This window comes from Phycodurus eques, chromosome 15 (assembly GCF_024500275.1).
Source record: "Phycodurus eques isolate BA_2022a chromosome 15, UOR_Pequ_1.1, whole genome shotgun sequence".
Taxonomy (NCBI): domain Eukaryota; kingdom Metazoa; phylum Chordata; class Actinopteri; order Syngnathiformes; family Syngnathidae; genus Phycodurus; species Phycodurus eques.
The window spans coordinates 12,574,116-12,592,326 of NC_084539.1; the positions used below are offsets into that span (position 1 = coordinate 12,574,116).

At 40.8% G+C, this 18,211-nt stretch overlaps 1 protein-coding gene across 2 annotated transcripts; it reads left to right on the forward strand.

Annotated features, from left to right (window-relative positions):
- The first annotated feature begins 274 nt into the window (after positions 1-274).
- On the forward strand, positions 275-16,859 carry stom (stomatin). 2 transcript variants are annotated; one of them, XM_061698996.1, is made up of 8 exons: positions 275-395; positions 1,996-2,025; positions 5,254-5,363; positions 5,636-5,708; positions 7,859-7,941; positions 10,094-10,297; positions 14,219-14,353; positions 15,178-16,859. In XM_061698996.1, the coding sequence occupies exons 1-8, from the start codon at positions 341-343 to the stop codon at positions 15,364-15,366; spliced, it is 879 nt and encodes a 292-aa protein (XP_061554980.1). In that variant the 5' UTR covers positions 275-340; the 3' UTR covers positions 15,367-16,859. The 2 variants fall into 2 exon arrangements, with proteins under 2 accessions (XP_061554980.1, XP_061554981.1); XM_061698997.1 differs by lacking the exon at positions 1,996-2,025.
- The last annotated feature ends 1,352 nt before the right edge of the window (positions 16,860-18,211 follow it).

An 18,211-nucleotide genomic window follows, 5' to 3' on the forward strand; every position in this document is an offset into this window, starting at 1 on the left:
CCTTATATGCTCGATAAACTAATGGGAACGTTGACCTCCCTATGTTATTTTAAAATGCTGCCTAAAACGGTCTCACTGAGAAATTGGTTGTTTGCAGTCCATAGTCTAGATCATTACATTGGCGATCATTTGAGTGTGTGTTTCCAAACTGCTCGTTAGCTTGATATATTTAGCCCGGGCTGCAAACAATTTGCATTATTAGCGCTGGCGGTGGTGCGTCACAGTCCCTTCTAGTCAGCATGTAGGGAAAATATTTTAAAACAAAACCACCGCCCAAAACACCGCCCATGCTGCTAAAATTCACTTCACGTACGTCCTGTAAACATTTGTAATAGTCACCATGGACAACGAAGAATTATCATTGAAAGCTACAAAAAGACGAGAACGTCAATCAGGTAACACTCATATACAGCAGAGACTAACATTATTTTCTTTTGTGTTTCAGTAGGTTTAGTGTCGCAATGTATTCATTTCTGAGCGCGGAAAAGCTAAATACGTATCTCCTCTTTACGACATGTCACAGCTCGCTTTATTCGCAGCTTGTGTGACTGGCATTAAAAACAAATAAAAAAATAAAAGTGTTCAATTTGAAATGAGGTTTCACAAAGCTCGCTAAAGCCAAGATAATGAAGGCTAGCCACTCCCAGTTGCAGGCTAACGTTGCCGGGAGACCCACAGCGAAAGTTAACGACGCACACGGACCATGTAACAATTTGACCACCATTCGAATGCAAGTGTACGGAGCCCCCCTGCTGCCAAGGTATGAGAAAAATAAAATTCATTGATAATCCGTTCCCTCAATTTAGTAATCCGTTCCCTCAGTTTAGTAAACTGTACCCTCAGTTTAGCAAATGTCTGGGGCTCCGTATACCTACGTATATCTGTCAAGTGAAGTAAATTCTATTTGTATGTTATATTCTTACTCGTGTGAATTCTGTGTATAAATTATTCTGTGTATAAATTATCCTACATCCCATTTTTTCAACTGAAAGGCAATATTGCTGTAGTTCGAGGGGGTTGATCATTATATAGCAGTACTAGCAGGACTGGCTACAATTAGCCTGCATGTTTCCTAAAAACAGTACTAAATTGAGGGTACGGATTACTAAATTGAGGGTACAGTTTACTAAACTGAGGGTAAAGATTACTAAATTGAGGGTACAGTTTACTAAATTGAGGGAACAGATTATCAATGAATTTTATTTTTCTCATAACTTGGCACCAGGGGGGCTCCGTACATATCATTGCAAGCATCTGCGAGCGACTGAGTGACTGAAACACAAACTATACATTGAATGCATGGACCATATGATTACAAAATGTAGGTCAAAATTAATACGGTTTCTTTTAATTTTGTATCACTTCCGAGTTCATCAGGTCATCATTATTGATAATCTCATTTGGACGCATTTACGATGCCAAGACCATCCAGGATAGGTTGTCTATACCTTTAGATATACAGTACAGTCAACCCCCGCCTATTCACCGGTCCACATATTCGTGTTTTCTGTGGAACATTGTCAGCTGCTAGCTATTTGCTGAAAAACGCCACAAGATGGCGCCCTTGCTAATAGGGAACTAGTCATTGGTGTCAAGGAAGTATGCTGAGGTTCGCATCTCAACTGAGAGACTAACATCTTTGCTTTGTAGCGGAGGAGTTATGTTTAGCCTGTGTTCTTAGTGGGAGTTCTGAAGCCTTTTCACCGCATGAGTGTGAATGTGCACGCCTCTGGTGCATTTGATTCGAAATGAATAATTTGTAAGCAGTTTAATTTCAAGGTTAATGTTTAAAGATGCGTTTTAAATAATAACGTTCTGACATCATAGTTTTTGGTATATTTACATTTCCATTTAAAAACGGGGGTGTCAATTACTATTATTATTATTCTGCAAGGTTCGGTCGACATACCCCGTGAATGAGTAGGGTTTACTGTACAGTATATTCTTATAATGTACTTGGATCACTGGTGTTTTGACCTTTAACTTTGTCTGTAGGTCCAAGCAGCGCTTTACATGATGCAGAAGGTATTGCATCCGATCACACCCAATGAATCACTGCATGTCATCAAGTTTCGAAGTGAAGGTTTGACTGCTTTGAAGGGCAGCAGCAATGATTGCTAGCTTTTAGCACAGCAAATTAAGAGTGAGTGATCAATGATTAGGAACACGTAGAAGAAGGTGATAGTAAAACCAATGATAGCTGCCAAAATCCATGTTTCAATAGTCCTGTAAAAAACAGCAAAGGGGGTGGGGCGAGGGTGTGTGTCCTTGGTTGATGACTGACTTTAGTTCCTACGGCTCTAATCTCTAACCTACACTAATGCAGTAGTCAAGTCTTGATTACAGTAAATATTTGTGTGAAAAAAAATTCTAGGGCATAAACAACAAGTTCATTGCATGCCATTCGTAACCTCGAATAATTACTAGGAACGCACCGATACTAATACCAGTGTCGTTACTGGTGCCAATACCACATGTACGGACAGTACTTGTAAAAATACTCCGTTACAACACACACACACCACATGAACAGTATGAAATATACTTTCCATGTCAGATCCATGTCAGCCCTGGGGAGATACTTTAAGGACACGCACGGATAAAAACAATTTTAGGCAACTAGAAATTATGATGATTAACTGCGCTCTGGTGACTGCCATCCGGCAAGCACAGAGTTCCGCAAACCCCGCCAGCCGCGCTCCCATCACCAAGCCGCGACTGAGCTGACTGGGCAATGCGCTGTTGCACGGAACGTTGAGTAAAGAGAAGCAAGCGGTTGTGTGATAAAATGTCACTGCAGTGGTCCTGTCACAGTTTTATTTTATAAATTGTAGTATTCTCAAGAAACTGTATTAGCACACAGTGGTTACATGGGCATGACATATTCCTACTTGTATATCCACCAGATTCAGAAACAGTTCTTCTTTTTTGCTTATTTCTTTTTTGATCCTTGTCTTCTGTATTTACTCCTTTTTGCATCATGCCGCTTAGTGTTTCGACTGAGACCCCACGTAACTCAACCCAACTTATTTATAGAGTACTTTAAAGACCATGCAAAGTGAAATCATAGATGTGTCTCTAAGTATATTGTCCATATTCGAACAACACTGCTGAATACATGAAAAGACTCACAACTATGTAGTCCTGAATTGCGGAGATGTAGCATTAAACTGCTTTTCAGCCTGTCTGTTCTTGATTTGAACTTGAAAAAACTACCTGATAGCGTGACAAAATATGTTTTCTATGTTATTGATATCTTTAAATTGCTAACTTAGGTTATTCTAGACTGATACATATTGCTAATTTATAAATGGGAGGAATAAATTGCCATTCTGCTGCAGACTGAGAGGAACGATGTTGATTCTCAGGGAGGTTAGTTTCTTCTTGCCCAGAGTTAGATTCTGGCTCTGGTGGTTCTATCATGTAGGGATGTTTAAGAATAATAATGTTGCTAGACCAGGTAGCATCAATTTTTCCGGTCGTAGTGGTGGTATTTGATTGATAGTCGACAGTTGAGTGGGGTGTGGTTTCAGTGCATTCAGCAGACACGTCCGCAGCGTTTGAGAGCAGAGACAAGGGCATAATTCTTCATGATTTTGAAGCCTCATTTTATATACGTCGCAATTTTTTAATCATTCAAATTTGGCAGAGTTTTTAACAACACTTCTCTGTGGCATGCCAAATTTTAGAAAACAATTATTTATCATTTACAGGGATTTTAAAGCTCAACTGCAGCTATACCAAAGTGTTGTACATAATAAAGGTCACACACAAAACATATACCCATCCATTTTCTGTACTGCTTATACTATCCCTCATTAAGGTCACAGGTGTGCTGGAGTCTATCCCAGCTGACTTTGGGCGACTTTGGGGTACACCCTCAGCTGATTGTCAGCCAATGACACAGGAAATAAAATAATAATAATAAAATAATAAAGTATATACTGAATGTAACTATACTTGTACTCAGTCTGAAAAAAGTGATATTGGTGCATTGCTAATATATACATTAAATATTTGTGTGAAAACTACTTCTAGGGCATAATTATAAAATAATCAAATGAAAAGTAGTAAGTATAGGAATAATTGAGCCTTTTCCTCTGAGCTCCTTCTTGTACCACATGACGATGTATTCTTACACCGCAGTCGATTTGAAACCTCGAATTGTTGCATGTCAGGACCCAATTGAAAATTCTTTAAAATGTGACTTGTTGGCGGCACGGTGGCCGACTGGTTAGAGCGTCAGCCTCACAGTTCTGAGGACCTGGGTTCAATCCCCGGCCCCGCCTGTGTGGAGTTTGCATGTTCTCCAGGTGCCTGCGTGGGTTTTCTCCGGGCACTCCGGTTTCCTCCCACATCCCAAAAACATGCATGAATTGGAGACTCTAAATTGCCCGTAGGCATGACTGTGAGCGTGAATGGTTGTTTGTTCCTATGTGCCCTGTGATTGGCTGGCAAACAGTTCAGGGTGTACCCCGCCTCCTGCCCGATGACAGGTGGGATAGGCTCCAGCACACCCGCGACCCTCGTGAGGAGAAGCGGCTCAGAAAATGGATGAATGGATGGATGTGACTTGTTGATAAATTGGCTTTGCTGGAATGTGGTTAGAGCGTATAAACTCCTAGTGAAGCTTTTGCAAAGCAAAAAAAAATCACTTGTTCACTGGTGGATTTTTGATGTAATCATGCCAAAGTTTGATAGGCTCTATTGACAGCATAGTGTGCCACGGTCAAACATTCTTGAAAGGATAAGTGCAAGTATTGAATAATTGCCAAATTCAGGGGGTCCTCGGTTTACGACTGAGTGCCGTAATGTCATTAACTGTCAAACGCAGTAGTCAATTACGGCAAATATTTGTATGGAACAACACTTCTTGGTCATAACTATAAAACAATCAAAAGGAAAACAATGAATACGGTGGAAACTGAGTGTTCCTTCTTGTGCTGTTTGACAACCTTTCTTTTTACACTACTGCACAAACTAGTTCATTGTATGTCGTTCTTAAACTCCAAATGTCATAATTACATTTCTTTGCGACACATTTCTAGACCATACATTCAAAACAATCAAATGCAAAGCATTAAGTACGGCAGTAACTGAGCATGTTTTCCTATGCCAAGTGATGACATACACCTTACGCCATAACCTCGAATTGTTGTATGAGAGGACCACAGTAATCCGAGGACCCCATGTAACTACACATCAGAATATGAAAATCACAATGACGCCTGTGTGTTTGTTTTTATTTTCTAGCCTTGGAAAGTGGAGACTCTGACATTGGCTTCTGTGGCTGGATGTTGGTGGGGTTGTCTCTTCTTCTCATGGTGGTCACACTGCCCATCTCCATTTGGATGTGCATCAAGGTCAGATTTGTTTGACTGCATGCATTATGCTGTTTTTGTCTGTGTATCTCAGAAGTTCAGTAGTATAAGTCATCATCAGTCTTTGAATGTAACCTTTCTGTTGTATTTGTCAGCGTTTAAAAGCTGGTAAGCCTTTGTCCCTTTGAACAGATGAACTGCTCTGTCCTTTTTCAAAAAGATGGGATCAAATTACAGGATATTGTTTGGATATCAATTAAGATCTACAAAAAACAGATATACAAGCTCATTGTGTGTTTTGCCTGTGCACGCAGATTGTGAAGGAGTATGAGAGGGCCATTATTTTCCGCCTGGGTCGCCTGCTGCGAGGAGGAGCCAAAGGACCAGGTTGGAATCTACTGTGAAACTACACCTTCAACACATATTTCTGAGAGATATTTTTATTACGTTACAGTACAAAATTATTGTTTTGTAGGTGTTTTTTTCACAAAGTTATGAAGTTGTTAAAAAATAGCTTGAAAATGTTTGAAAGTTTCACATTTGAGCCAAACTTACCATGCTGATGTGCTTGGTCATGGTGGCATTGTTGAGGTACAGTACTCATCATAGGCGCGTCGCCTTCATGAGCCACCAGGAATTGGTGTGCTTCCTAGTTCCAAATCCGTTGCCAAAATCGAACGGCTTGACAAAAACACAAAAACTGTTACGGTACCAGTACAGAGAAGGGTTATTACTAAGTGTATAATCTGATTGCTTTGATATCATCCATATGCACTGCCTCTTTGCGGGCATATTTTAATTATAGCTAGGGAGCGTTATGATATGCTGTGATGTATTAATCAACGTCATCAATTTATTCCTTTGACTTTTCAACGTAAAAATATGACATCCTTGGCGTTTACACATCATATGTGAGGGAATTGCAGTTTGCACTTAGTTGCAACAGAATGAGTTTGCAGTTGTTTTACGGCTTGTTGTGCTGCAGGGAGCTTGAGCTGCCCTCTGGGATGAATGAACGGCTGGTCCAGCGAAAAACATCATCATGATTTAAAAGATGGAGGTGTGCCTACAGATTGGAGGCAGAGCCAAGTCAGATCTGTTCAGTCTGCAGCAAACTGCTTATATACGTCACAGGTCATGTTGATTTAATTTCTGACATAAATAGGCTCGTGTATCAACGGTTGCCTGGTTACTTACAGACACGTACGGACCGTGACATTCAAACCCATAAAAGATGGGACAGAAAGCTCCGAGTAAATCTAAAGACACAATTCCAAAAGCATGCAGATTTCAGGATAGTAGTAACAAAAACAATGTAAATATAACTCATGTCACTGAGGGGTCGAATTAGTATGAAAATGTGCCCAATGAACACAAGAATTGTCAGGTTAGTAAATAATCCAGCTGTCCACTAAAAGCAGTAATAATACAGGGGAAACAAAAAAATAATAATTGTAATCTTGTTAGACACCCTTGGTGCAACTCATGAATGGAAACAATATGCCCCTCCTCAAAGTGCATCCTGCAATGACATTCACCAGGGTCTCATTTAGATGTTGCCATATGTCTGCCAGTGCTGTTTGACTTATAGATGCAGTAATAAATCTGAAAATAGTGATGGGACTGTCTATTTTATTCCTGTAAGACAAGGTATTTGTAGAGGAAAAATACAGGCTCCCGTGAGGAATAATTTGCATATATCTCATAGCTCACCATCTCTTCATCTTTGATTAGTTGTTTTACTGCATCTAATAAAAAGCAGGGAGTGTCCTCTTAAAAATGGTGAAATTGGACTCCCTGAAGTGCCTGGGGATGCCATTTGTTGGCATGGGGTAATAATAGCTCTCTGCCAGCAAATCTCACATTCCTGGGGGTCTCGTGGTGCTTATGCCCCAACTAAATTCAGCACTTGGTTGCCTGTAATGTCCCCTTAACCTCAGTCACACAATCAGACTGTAGCACAATATGCATGGTTTTGTTTTTTTAATTGATGCAGGCTCAGCCATCCAGTTTGTGTATAAATCCATCAGTTTTATGAAACATTTGGTGTTCCTGATACAAAAAAAAAAATTCTAAATTATTTTATCACTAGAGTTTTACTCTATGCTATAATCTCGCAATCTGTAAGGGTCACCCCCAAGGCCTTTATGACTCGCCTCAACTTTGCCTGAGGAAGACTGCAGTAAGTATTGGCTGTTGGTTCTGATTTCAGCAGTTAAACATGCACTTCCATAATTGAAAATGTGTGAAAGCTAAATGTTTGCATACCTAGCATTTTAATCCGGCACGTGCGAAGGTTTGTTTCGTGCCCCCAATAGATGGTTGTGACTTGAAAAGGGCTTCTGAAAGCTGCAAATCTTCACTGCTTTGCCCGACTGTCAGCACAGCTGCAGTCTTATAAAGCCTGCTTGACTTGGCCCGTTGCCAAGATTTCATTCATCCTGCCGGCTTCAAACATTTGTGAAGACGCGCGCTTATTATTGTTTACCGTGGATGTAGTCTTTGCTAAGACTATTTGCATTCTTGTGATTCCACAGGTTTGTTCTTCATCTTGCCGTGCACTGACAGCTTTATTAACGTGGACATGCGCACCATCACCTTCGACATTCCACCGCAAGAGGTATGACTCGCACAGTTGTGTTGACGTTAAACAAATACATCCGCAGACATTCAAAGGCTGTCAAACCACATTTTGGAATTTCCTCATTCAGCTCACAAATATAAAACACTTTCAACTTTAAATGCATGGTTGCAGAAAACTACCATTCATTCCACCATAGAGTATACACTCTGGATGTTGGCTCTTGCATTTTGGGGATGCAAAATTTCAAAAGAGGAAAACACTTGAGTCGTATTAGAACTGGTCATAATAATTTTAAAAAGTGTCATAATTTCAGAGGTCCAGCCGGTGACAGGCTTCCTTGCTCCCCCCTTCTCAACCACTTCACCCCCACCCAGTTACACTGTAGAAAACACAAAATAACAAAATGAATACTGTTTCCCTATCGATGCAGACCCATGAGTGACAGTCAAAACTCATTTTGTAACATTTGTTTCATGTGTGCATGATTGTGTGTGTGATCCATGTGGCCAATCAATGTGGCAGCACATGCCAACGCAGTTGTTCCAACTTGGTTTACTGATTTGTGTGTCCATCCAAATCCTTGAATATTTCCACTCGAAATGAAAAAGTCCGGCGACACGGAGACCGACTGGTTAGAGCGTCTACCTCACAGTTCTGAGGACCGATGTGCAATTCCCGGCCCCGCCTGTGTGGAGTTTGCATGTTCTCCCCGTGCCTTTGTGGTTTTTCTCCGGGCACTCCGGTTTCCTCCCACATCCCAAAAACATGCGTGGTAGATTAATTGACGACTGTAAATTGCCCGTAGGTGTGAATGTGAGTGCGAATGGTCGTTTGTTTGTATATGCCCTGCGATTGGCTGGCAACCAGTTCAGGGTGTACCCCGCCTCCTGCCCGATGATTGCTGGGATAGGCTCCAGCACGCCCGTGACCCTAGTGAGTAGAAGCGGCTCAGAAAATGGATGGATGGGTGAAAAAGTCCTGCAAGCATTAACTTTTTCATCTGCTAGTATTGACCCAAGACTGCTTGCACCATTATTATTATTTTTAAATAAAATACAATTATTTTGTCATATATATTTATAAATTGATTAAATACCATAATTTCTCATGGATAATGCCATGTATAATACGCACCCCCAAAGTTGACCTAAAAATTCTGGGAAACCCTTCTACCTATATATAATGATTTTGCTTCTGCCCATATGATCAAAACATTAAGTATTATCTGAATTTTGCTAGTTTTTTTTCAAAGAATTATTCTGAAGCATTTGATTTGAACACCTCATCCTTTTTTTTTTTTTTTATTTACTTGCTCTTATTTTGAAATTCACAGCCTTACTTTTATTTAGTAAATAAGAAAACACACAGTTGTGCTAATATGTTTGTTTACCCTGGCAGAATTTGCAAGCTGGGTACAATTCTTTAAAGAAAACATGAAGGACTAGGCGAAACACATTTAATTTAATTTTAATGGGATTTAAATTAAACGGTCAAGCATTTCAGAAAAATCATTATTAAACAAAACCTAACCATAAATAAATTAATGATGGTTGGTGTTCAGTCATCAGTCATATTTATTAAAAAAAACAACAACAACAATATTTCACAATTTCTGCCAGGCTATGTAAACTTATGCGCACAACTGTACATATATGCAGTCATACGTACCCCTGTCATATTGGAATGAAAGTGTAGGCTACACCCGTTTTATAACCACTAGGTGGCCGTGGCATTTTGGAATGAAAGTGTCCAGCTTTTTCATAACCACTCGATGGCGGCATACATTTATAAAATGTGAACCTTTTTTCCATTTGCCCCTATACCTATGTATAATGCGCACTATTGACTTTTGACAATATTTTGGGGGTGAAAATGCGCATTACACATGAGAAATTACGGTAAATGTATTTTTGTTTATTTTTAAAACAAGAAAACACAATCGGCCTTTTCACCCCCTTTGCTTTCCCTAGTGGTTTTGCGGTTCCAATCCCTGTCATAAATTATTCGGAAAATAAAAGGGGGTTACAAAATGTCCCTAATAAATGAAAAAAATCCTGAAGGACGTGGAGGACAAATCACTAGTGTTGTATACTGGTGTGATACAATGAAAAAACGCTTATTGCATTCTCCTCACATTCAACAATATCTTCCTGCCTGTTCCCTGTTTGGTACATTCAACCCCTTGCAGGTTTTGACGAAAGACTCAGTGACCGTGAGTGTGGATGGCGTGGTGTACTACCGGGTTCAGAATGCTACTCTGGCCGTGGCCAACATCACTAACGCCGATGCCGCCACGCGCCTATTGGCCCAGACCACACTGAGGAATGTTCTCGGTACCAAGAACCTGGCAGAGATCCTTTCGGACCGTGAAGAAATTGCACACAGCATGCAGGTAAAATCCTTTTCCTTCACAGTCTGCTTGCATTTCTCCCTTTCCATAACAATACACTAATCAGGACATAGCTATTCGTTTGGGGGCCCAAGGCAAACCCTGTCATGGGGCTCTCCACATGCGTGTACTGCACTAAACAAAAGCTTTTTCACCTCAGCACAAGGGCTTTTGAAATTTCTCACAATTATTTGACAGCATAGGTTACTAATTACATACTGTAGCCATTTTTACATGTTCCCCTGTCCACTGAATATTTATCACCAAAGGTTTTGGAAACAACTGTTTATCATCAACTAAAAAGTGTGAATTTGAGAAATTTTCTCTATTTCCTGAGCTAGATAAAGTCCTTAAAATCCTTCCAGAGGATTACTTTTTAACAGGTGAATGATCTCAACACTTTTACTGTTATTTACAACAAGTTTAATCAACATTTAACATACTGTAGTTTTGAGTACTTTAATGCTCATGTCTTTGCAATGAAAAATGTCACTTGTGTCCCTCTCCACTTCTCCACTGCATGCTCGTCAGCTGACACCGACAACAGAAATATAATAGCGTCTGGCTTTTACTGTTGTAGCTGTCTCTTACGCACATTCAACCTTTTTCACGATGACGAAAGCTTTTGTAGTTTTGGGAAAAACTGTTTGCTTTCCTCCTGCCTTCTCATCTTTTCTGCGCCACTACATTAACACCACTTCATACTTAAAACTGCTCGAGTGAGTTTATTTTGCTGCCAACTTCCTGAATTAAGTCTGCATTTGTGTGGAAGAAGGAGTAGTCCATTGTATGAGAAGGGAAAGGGCAGCATTGTAAAGATCATGATAAATCAAGCATTTTTAAGCACATGAATTAAGACTAAAACAAATATAATTAATTTGAAGAAAACTTTATTGAACAGTTTTCATGGGAGGTTGGGAGGCCCCTGGATATCTCGGGGCTCCAGGCAATTGCTTGTTTTTGCCCAAATGGAAAGTCTGCCTTCGGCACTAATTTTTGTATGTCTTTGCATAACCACTGTGCTCAGCTGCTATTGGAATTATAATTTGACTGACCCAGAGTCCTTTCAGTTCCTCGAGGTAATATGTTACATATTCAGTCTGCATCTATCCCCTTCTCTTCTCACGCTTTACTTTGGAAATGTAAATAAACCCCGACTGAAATGGGATTTTTGGGGCCGATGCCGATTTTGGGGGCTAAATACTGCTGAATTACGAAATATCGGACGATATATGAAATAAGAACATTGATATATAGTATACATGAACACAATTTTTTCTAATTCCCCAAAAAATATTTCAAGACAAAGCAGAACTCTATTCAATCAGAATAAGGAACTTAAATTTCTTTAAAGTACTGTCAACTGAAGGACTGTAAACAGTAATCTGTATAATAGTCTTATATTAGATCATGGTGGACAGGAATTAAGAGTGACATAACTTTATCTCACAAGGATAATTTAATTTACCCAACTTAAAATGCTGTACAATAATCTTATTAAATAAAGGTGGACATTGTTATTAACAGTTGCATATGTCTTTATTCCACAAAGATGCAACTTAAACGACGTTAAAACACTGTAATGTGCTCTCTTTGGCGTGCCTTAACTGCCTCTTTAATGACAATAATGCCCCGTTATTGTCACGGGGCATTTAAGTGTAGTCTTGTATTGTTTTACAAAATGACAACTTACCATGGAGTAAAAATAAATAAATACATTTTTAAAAAGGAGTTTCCCCTCATCTTCATTCTATCCTGTGCTGCAGCCGATTGAGTGTGAGTGGGGGAGGAATGTGCTGCACTTTGCTGGTCTGTGTGTTTGTGTGTGCAACACAGACACTTAGGAACAGAACTACAGAATCTCCGTGCCGCAAAAAGTTACAAATACATCGGTTGCATAATTGACTGATGTTGACCATTGCCGATTATTTGAAATTAATTTAAATTGTATTAAAGGCTGGTGTGTTTGTGAATAGGTAAGTGTAATTTTTAGATTTAGAAATTTGTCCCATTTTGCATTTTCTTTTGCGGGGCTGCCTTGATGCTACGAAAAGGAAAAGAATATAAAGGTGATATGGGACGGTCGGCGGCACGGTGGTCGACTGATTTAGCACATCTACCTCACAGTTCTGAGGACCGGGGTTCAAATCCCGGACCCACCTGTGTGGAGTTTGCATGTTCTCCCCGTGCCTGCATTAGTTTTCTCCGGGTACTCCGGTTTCCTCCCACATCCCAAAAACATGCGTGGAAGGTTGATTGAAAACTCTAAATTGCCCGTAGGTGTGAATGTGAGTGTGAATGGTTGTTTGTTTATATGTGCTCTGTGATTGACTGGCGACCAGTTCGGGTTGTACCCCGCCTCTCGCCCGAAGATAGCTGGGATAGGCTCCAGCACGGCCGCGACCCTAGTGAGGAGAAGCGGTACAGAAAATGGATGGCTGGATGGATGGATGGTACAGTATATGGTGCATTGGCTTTCACTTGTATTAAAACTTTTCAGTTGCATATACTGCACTATCATGAGATAAGGAAAGTAAACATATTTCATTTAGATTATTACAACAAACCTGTGTTGCATTTCTTTGTTCCTGCCTCTGAGTAATATGTTTATTTTTAGTAACGTCAATGCTTGGCTTATTATGAGACCTAGAGTCAAGTGATGTTAAGGATAACAGCTACACAAAAGTGTGATTTTTGTCTTTGTTGTGTGTATTGATACTTTAAATTGAAATACTAATGTAAAATGTTAACGGCAAGAATTTTCGTATGGTGTTGGACTCACCTACTTAAAGGGGCCATGCTCATATAGAGCCCCTCGCGACCGACCTGTTTGATTTGAAACCCAGTGGTGTTTTGTTACTGGACTGCTGTGACAAACACTATATTGGAAAATAAGGTCATTCATAACAAGATAACCCCACTGATCATATTTGTAATTGTCATCTCATCTGGGGCCCTGCGCCTCATACACTCGGCTAAAGAGAGGAGCAGAGTATTTGGTTCTGGTGATGATGACATGCACCAAATAGAACAACCCAAATGTGAAATGTTTGGCAGAGGGTTCACAGAAGGACTTCCAACAGCCCATTGCTATTTTATACTGAGGGAGGCCTGGGACCTGCTCTCAGAATAACCCGTACTTAATGTGTGCTTCTGGGGATGGAGTTCGTCAAGCAGCTGTTGCGGCCACATAGCACAACAGAAAGGGAGCCTATAGAAAACAGAACAGAGGATTAAGCTGCATTATTTAACTGCAAGTGTCAATTTAAAGTTAACAAACTGCAGAGAAGTGAATAAGCTAAGAAACAGCAGGTGATGCTGCATGTAGAGCACATCTGTCTGTTTGCATCTGATTGTTATCATTTATTCATCCATCAACCCTGTGAATAATTCAATGTTTGTTATCAGAGGCGGCTGATCAGTAGGTTGAGGATTTATGTGAGCCATAAATTACTCTCATAATCATGGTGATGTCAATTGTCATACGTGTGTGTCAAATAGAGTATTGCTCTGCAATGTATTGTTCATATTTGAACGTCTGGCATTGCTGCTGAAAAAAGAAACTGTCGTCTGAAAATGTGTTTTAAGTCTGTCCTTTGCTGCCACCATGTGATCAAGTGTAGAATTGTGAGGCATGAATTATTAATTTTGGGATTGACTGTATTTTCAAGGCTTAAGCGGAATTTGAACGTGATTTCTCAATGGACTGTAAAATAATTTTAAAAAATAATTCAAATACTGCTAATATTTGGTGGGTGATCAGGCAAATATTAATTTTAGTAGACAAGAAAGTGTCTCTTGTTCATACTTGTATTTGGTCTTGATAAAAAGGATTTAGCCAGCGAGCATGATCGCATTAGTGTCATTTTATCGATTACCAGCAATATTAAAACCCCATTTTAATGTCTGCCTGTGTCTTGTCAGTCCACTCTCGACGACGCTACTGATGACTGGGGCATCAAGGTAGAGCGAGTTGAGATAAAAGATGTGAAGCTGCCTCTGCAGCTCCAGAGAGCCATGGCGGCCGAGGCTGAGGCCACCCGGGAGGCCAGAGCCAAGGTATGCTACACTGCTGCACACTGCTAACATTCCGGCGGGTATTGTTAAAAACTTCACAGTTCAATTTGTTTTGATTCTTTAGGTTGCCACGTCACATTTTTTAAGCAATAAAACATCCGATAAATAAAAATTTGCACATCTTATTTGTGCAAAAGGACTACTAAAGTAAAAAAAAAAGTGACAGTTGTGTATAAACATTGAAAAAGTAAAGTGCGTTTGAACTTAATATTTATTTACTATTGGAAATTCATCCATCCATCCATCCATTTTCTATACCGCTTTTCCTCACTAGGGTCGTGGCCGTGCTGGAGCCTATCCCAGCTATCTTTGGGCGAGAGGTGGTGTACACCCTGAACTGGTCGTCAGTCAATCGCAGGGCACAATAAATAAACAATCATTCACACTCACATTCACACCTACGGGCAATTTAGAGTTGTCAATTAACCTACCATCCATGTTTTTGGGATGTGGGAGGAAATCGGAGTACCCGTAGAAAACCCACGCAGGCACGTGAAATGAAACACAATTTTAAAATTTTGTTTCATTTTACCAAGATTTTATTTATTTATTTATTTTTTTAAACACCAAGAAGTCTAGTATTAGGGTCTAAAACATATTGAAGGATGGAATGTTTTTTTATTTCAATTGTGTAGGAACCCTGTTAAAAAGAGCTTGGAAAATGTGCGATTATGTGTTCAGCAACCGTAGCCCTTTTTTGGTGTTGCATACGCTGAGCTACTTCTGATTACATTTAGCAAATAAATAGTTCACCTAATAATCTATATGTGGATATGGTGGATAATTGTTACTGTGTGTCTTCCCAGGTTATCGCAGCAGAAGGTGAGATGAACGCCTCAAGGGCGCTGAAGGAAGCGTCGCTGGTGATCGCGGAGTCTCCGTCCGCCCTGCAGCTGCGCTACCTGCAGACCCTCAACACAATCGCTGCCGAAAAGAATTCCACTATCATCTTCCCTCTGCCTCTGGAGATGATGCAGGGTTTCATTAAACACTAATCATCTCTCTCATGTAAAGCTACACGCAACGAGCATTGGCATCGAAAACGTGAAAGTGACCTTACACTGATACACATATTTCTCATGTAATGCCTGAAGCTGCAGTTCTGCTGCAACCACTGCCAGCATACATTTAATTTACTTACGAGGTTTCATTTCACAATATTTATTTTAAAACGCACTCGGTCTGTGTCATTGCATATTTTTACTAACGTGTTTCCGCAGCCTCACTTCCAACCACGTGCAGTAAGTACGCTACATACAGTACCAGGAAAAAATACTATATTCTGTCCATTCTTGCCGTTGGGCCGGGTCTTCACATATATAATTTCCTATAACTGCAGTGAATTATACCTCATAGACTAAAGAGAATGGTCTACGTAATGAATTATAAAGCTGATCGGGTGAACTAGAATTTCAATATGTTGTTTTCTTAGCAACTTGGAGCAGAGGCTGCCACGTACAGCAGAGGACGGGCAGGGAGTGTCCGCACAAAGACACTCTCAACCCTAAGGAAAGGACTAACAATTACAAGACAAGTTTATTTTATAAATTTTTGCAATTGAATCTTAATTCTTTAGTGAACATCAGTATTTTAAGATGAAAATTAATGTAACAAGCTTTTTACACCACAGTGCCATCTGCTGGAACTCCCTTGCCCTTAATCAACACATGCAGGAAGTCCTCGAGTTACGACACATTCGACCTACGACGTTTCAACTTTACGACGCCCGTGCCTCGTCCGCCCTTTTGTCCCAGCACCATAGTGTTTCTGCTTAGCCCGTGCATAGTGCTTGTGTGTGTGTGTGTGTGCGCGCGGCGGGGGTATCTTTGCCTTTTTCACACACTCAGCAGTAATGGTAAGTACAGCATCTTATTTTTTTATTTTAATGTATTTTAGTTTCTTTATACGAAGTGTTAACCTTTCCTGCTACGGTCACCTGACCGTGGTCGGGAGACGCAGGGGTTAACCTTCTCTCGTTGCACAGCTGAGCTGGGCGGCAGCAACAATAAAGGCATGAAGCACCGATTTGCTGTTTTAATGGCTTTATTAGCTCCTCTGCACATTCAGCTTCAACGGGTCCGCCGCTAATTGCTACTCTTCCCCGGTCCCCGTCACTACACTCGCTAGTGTACACACACGCACCGTCGCGCACTCCTTCCTCCTTCACAGTCCCGTCTCACTCACACACCGACGCCCACACACACTGAGCTTGCTTTCACAATCACGTGGGACAATACCCGTAACAGAAGTAGTTCGCCGTAAATTTCGACTTTTAACGGTGAAATCCGACTTACGTGGAAATCGTGTTACGTCGCCAGCGTACGAACGGAACTCGTTAGTAAATCGAGGACTTCCTGTTTATACATTTTTAGAGCCATGACATGATCCACATCTAGTGATGTAACACTAGAGGAGTTCATACTTACCTCCATCCCATGCAATTTCCTCACTAGGGTTGCGGGCGTGCTAGAGCCTATCCCAGCTATCTTCAGGCGAGAGGCAGGGTACACCCTGAACTGGTCGCCAGCCTGTCACCGGCCTCATATAAACAAACAACCAGTCACATTCACATTCACACCTACGGGCAATTTAGAGTCTTCAATCAACCTACCATGCATGTTTTTGGGATGTGGGAGGAAACTGGAGTACCTGGAGAAAACCCACACAGGCACGAGAGAACATGCAAACTCCACAGGAGGCGGGGCCGGGATTTGAACCCCGGTCCTCAGAACTGTGAGGCAGTCATACTAACCTGCATGAAGTATTAGAATCTGTAATGATAAATATAAAAAAATACTAACAGTAGATGGCGGGACAGTGGACGACTGGTTAGAACGTCAGCCTCACAGTTCTGAGGACCCGGGTTCAATCCCCGGACCCGCCTGTGTGGAGTTTGCACGTTCTCCCCATGCCTGCGTGGGTTTTCTCCGGGCACTCCGGTTTCCTCCCACATCCCAAAAACATGCATGAATTGGAGACTCTAAATTGCCCGTAGGTGTGAATGTGAGTGCGAATGGTTGTTTGTTTGTATGTGCCCTGCGATTGGCTGGCAAACAGTTCAGGGTGTACCCCGCCTCCTGCACGATGACAGCTGGGATAGGCTCCAGCACGCCCGCGACCCTAGTAAGGAGAAGCGGCTCAGAAAATGGATGGATGGATGGATGGACTAACAGTAGATGGCACGTGACACCCCCCAACCAATTCCCCATCCCCATGATCAGGTCATCACTGTAGTTGTCATATACATAACTATATATGCTGCTTATTTAGCTGGAGTCTCATATAGCTATTATGTAATCTTATAAAGTTGTATTTTTGAGAGAGACATAGTGGATTCCCTGCAATGTATTTAAGCCATATGTGTATAATAGAGTATTGTTTCATAAGAGAGATAAAGAAAGTCCCTTAGAATCAAACCTTTGAAGCAAAAAGCCTCAACTTACTGCTATGGATTCGTTTTGACACTTTTTTTATGCAGTTTGAAACATAGCTTCAGAGCTTTTATTTACTGTACTTCACTATATTTCTTTCAAAGCAAGAAGTATTTGGTCACACACTTAGTCTTGAGGGATGTTCAAGCCAGCCAAAGAGTTAAGAGCTTTTGTATTGGTCTGTCTTTTTTTGTTTTTAAATGATGTGACCAGGCGCTGTTAGAATAGAGTGAATTTCAAACTTGCGATATGACCCGTAGCTGTTAAAATATAGAGTGAATTTCAAACTAAATAGCTTTACTGAACCAGTCAGGTGTGTTCGCATGTGCTATTCCACGCAATGCCATCAAGTGTATTCAAGTTTAGCTTTTGAGAAGTTGAATTACATTATATACATACAGTGGACTCC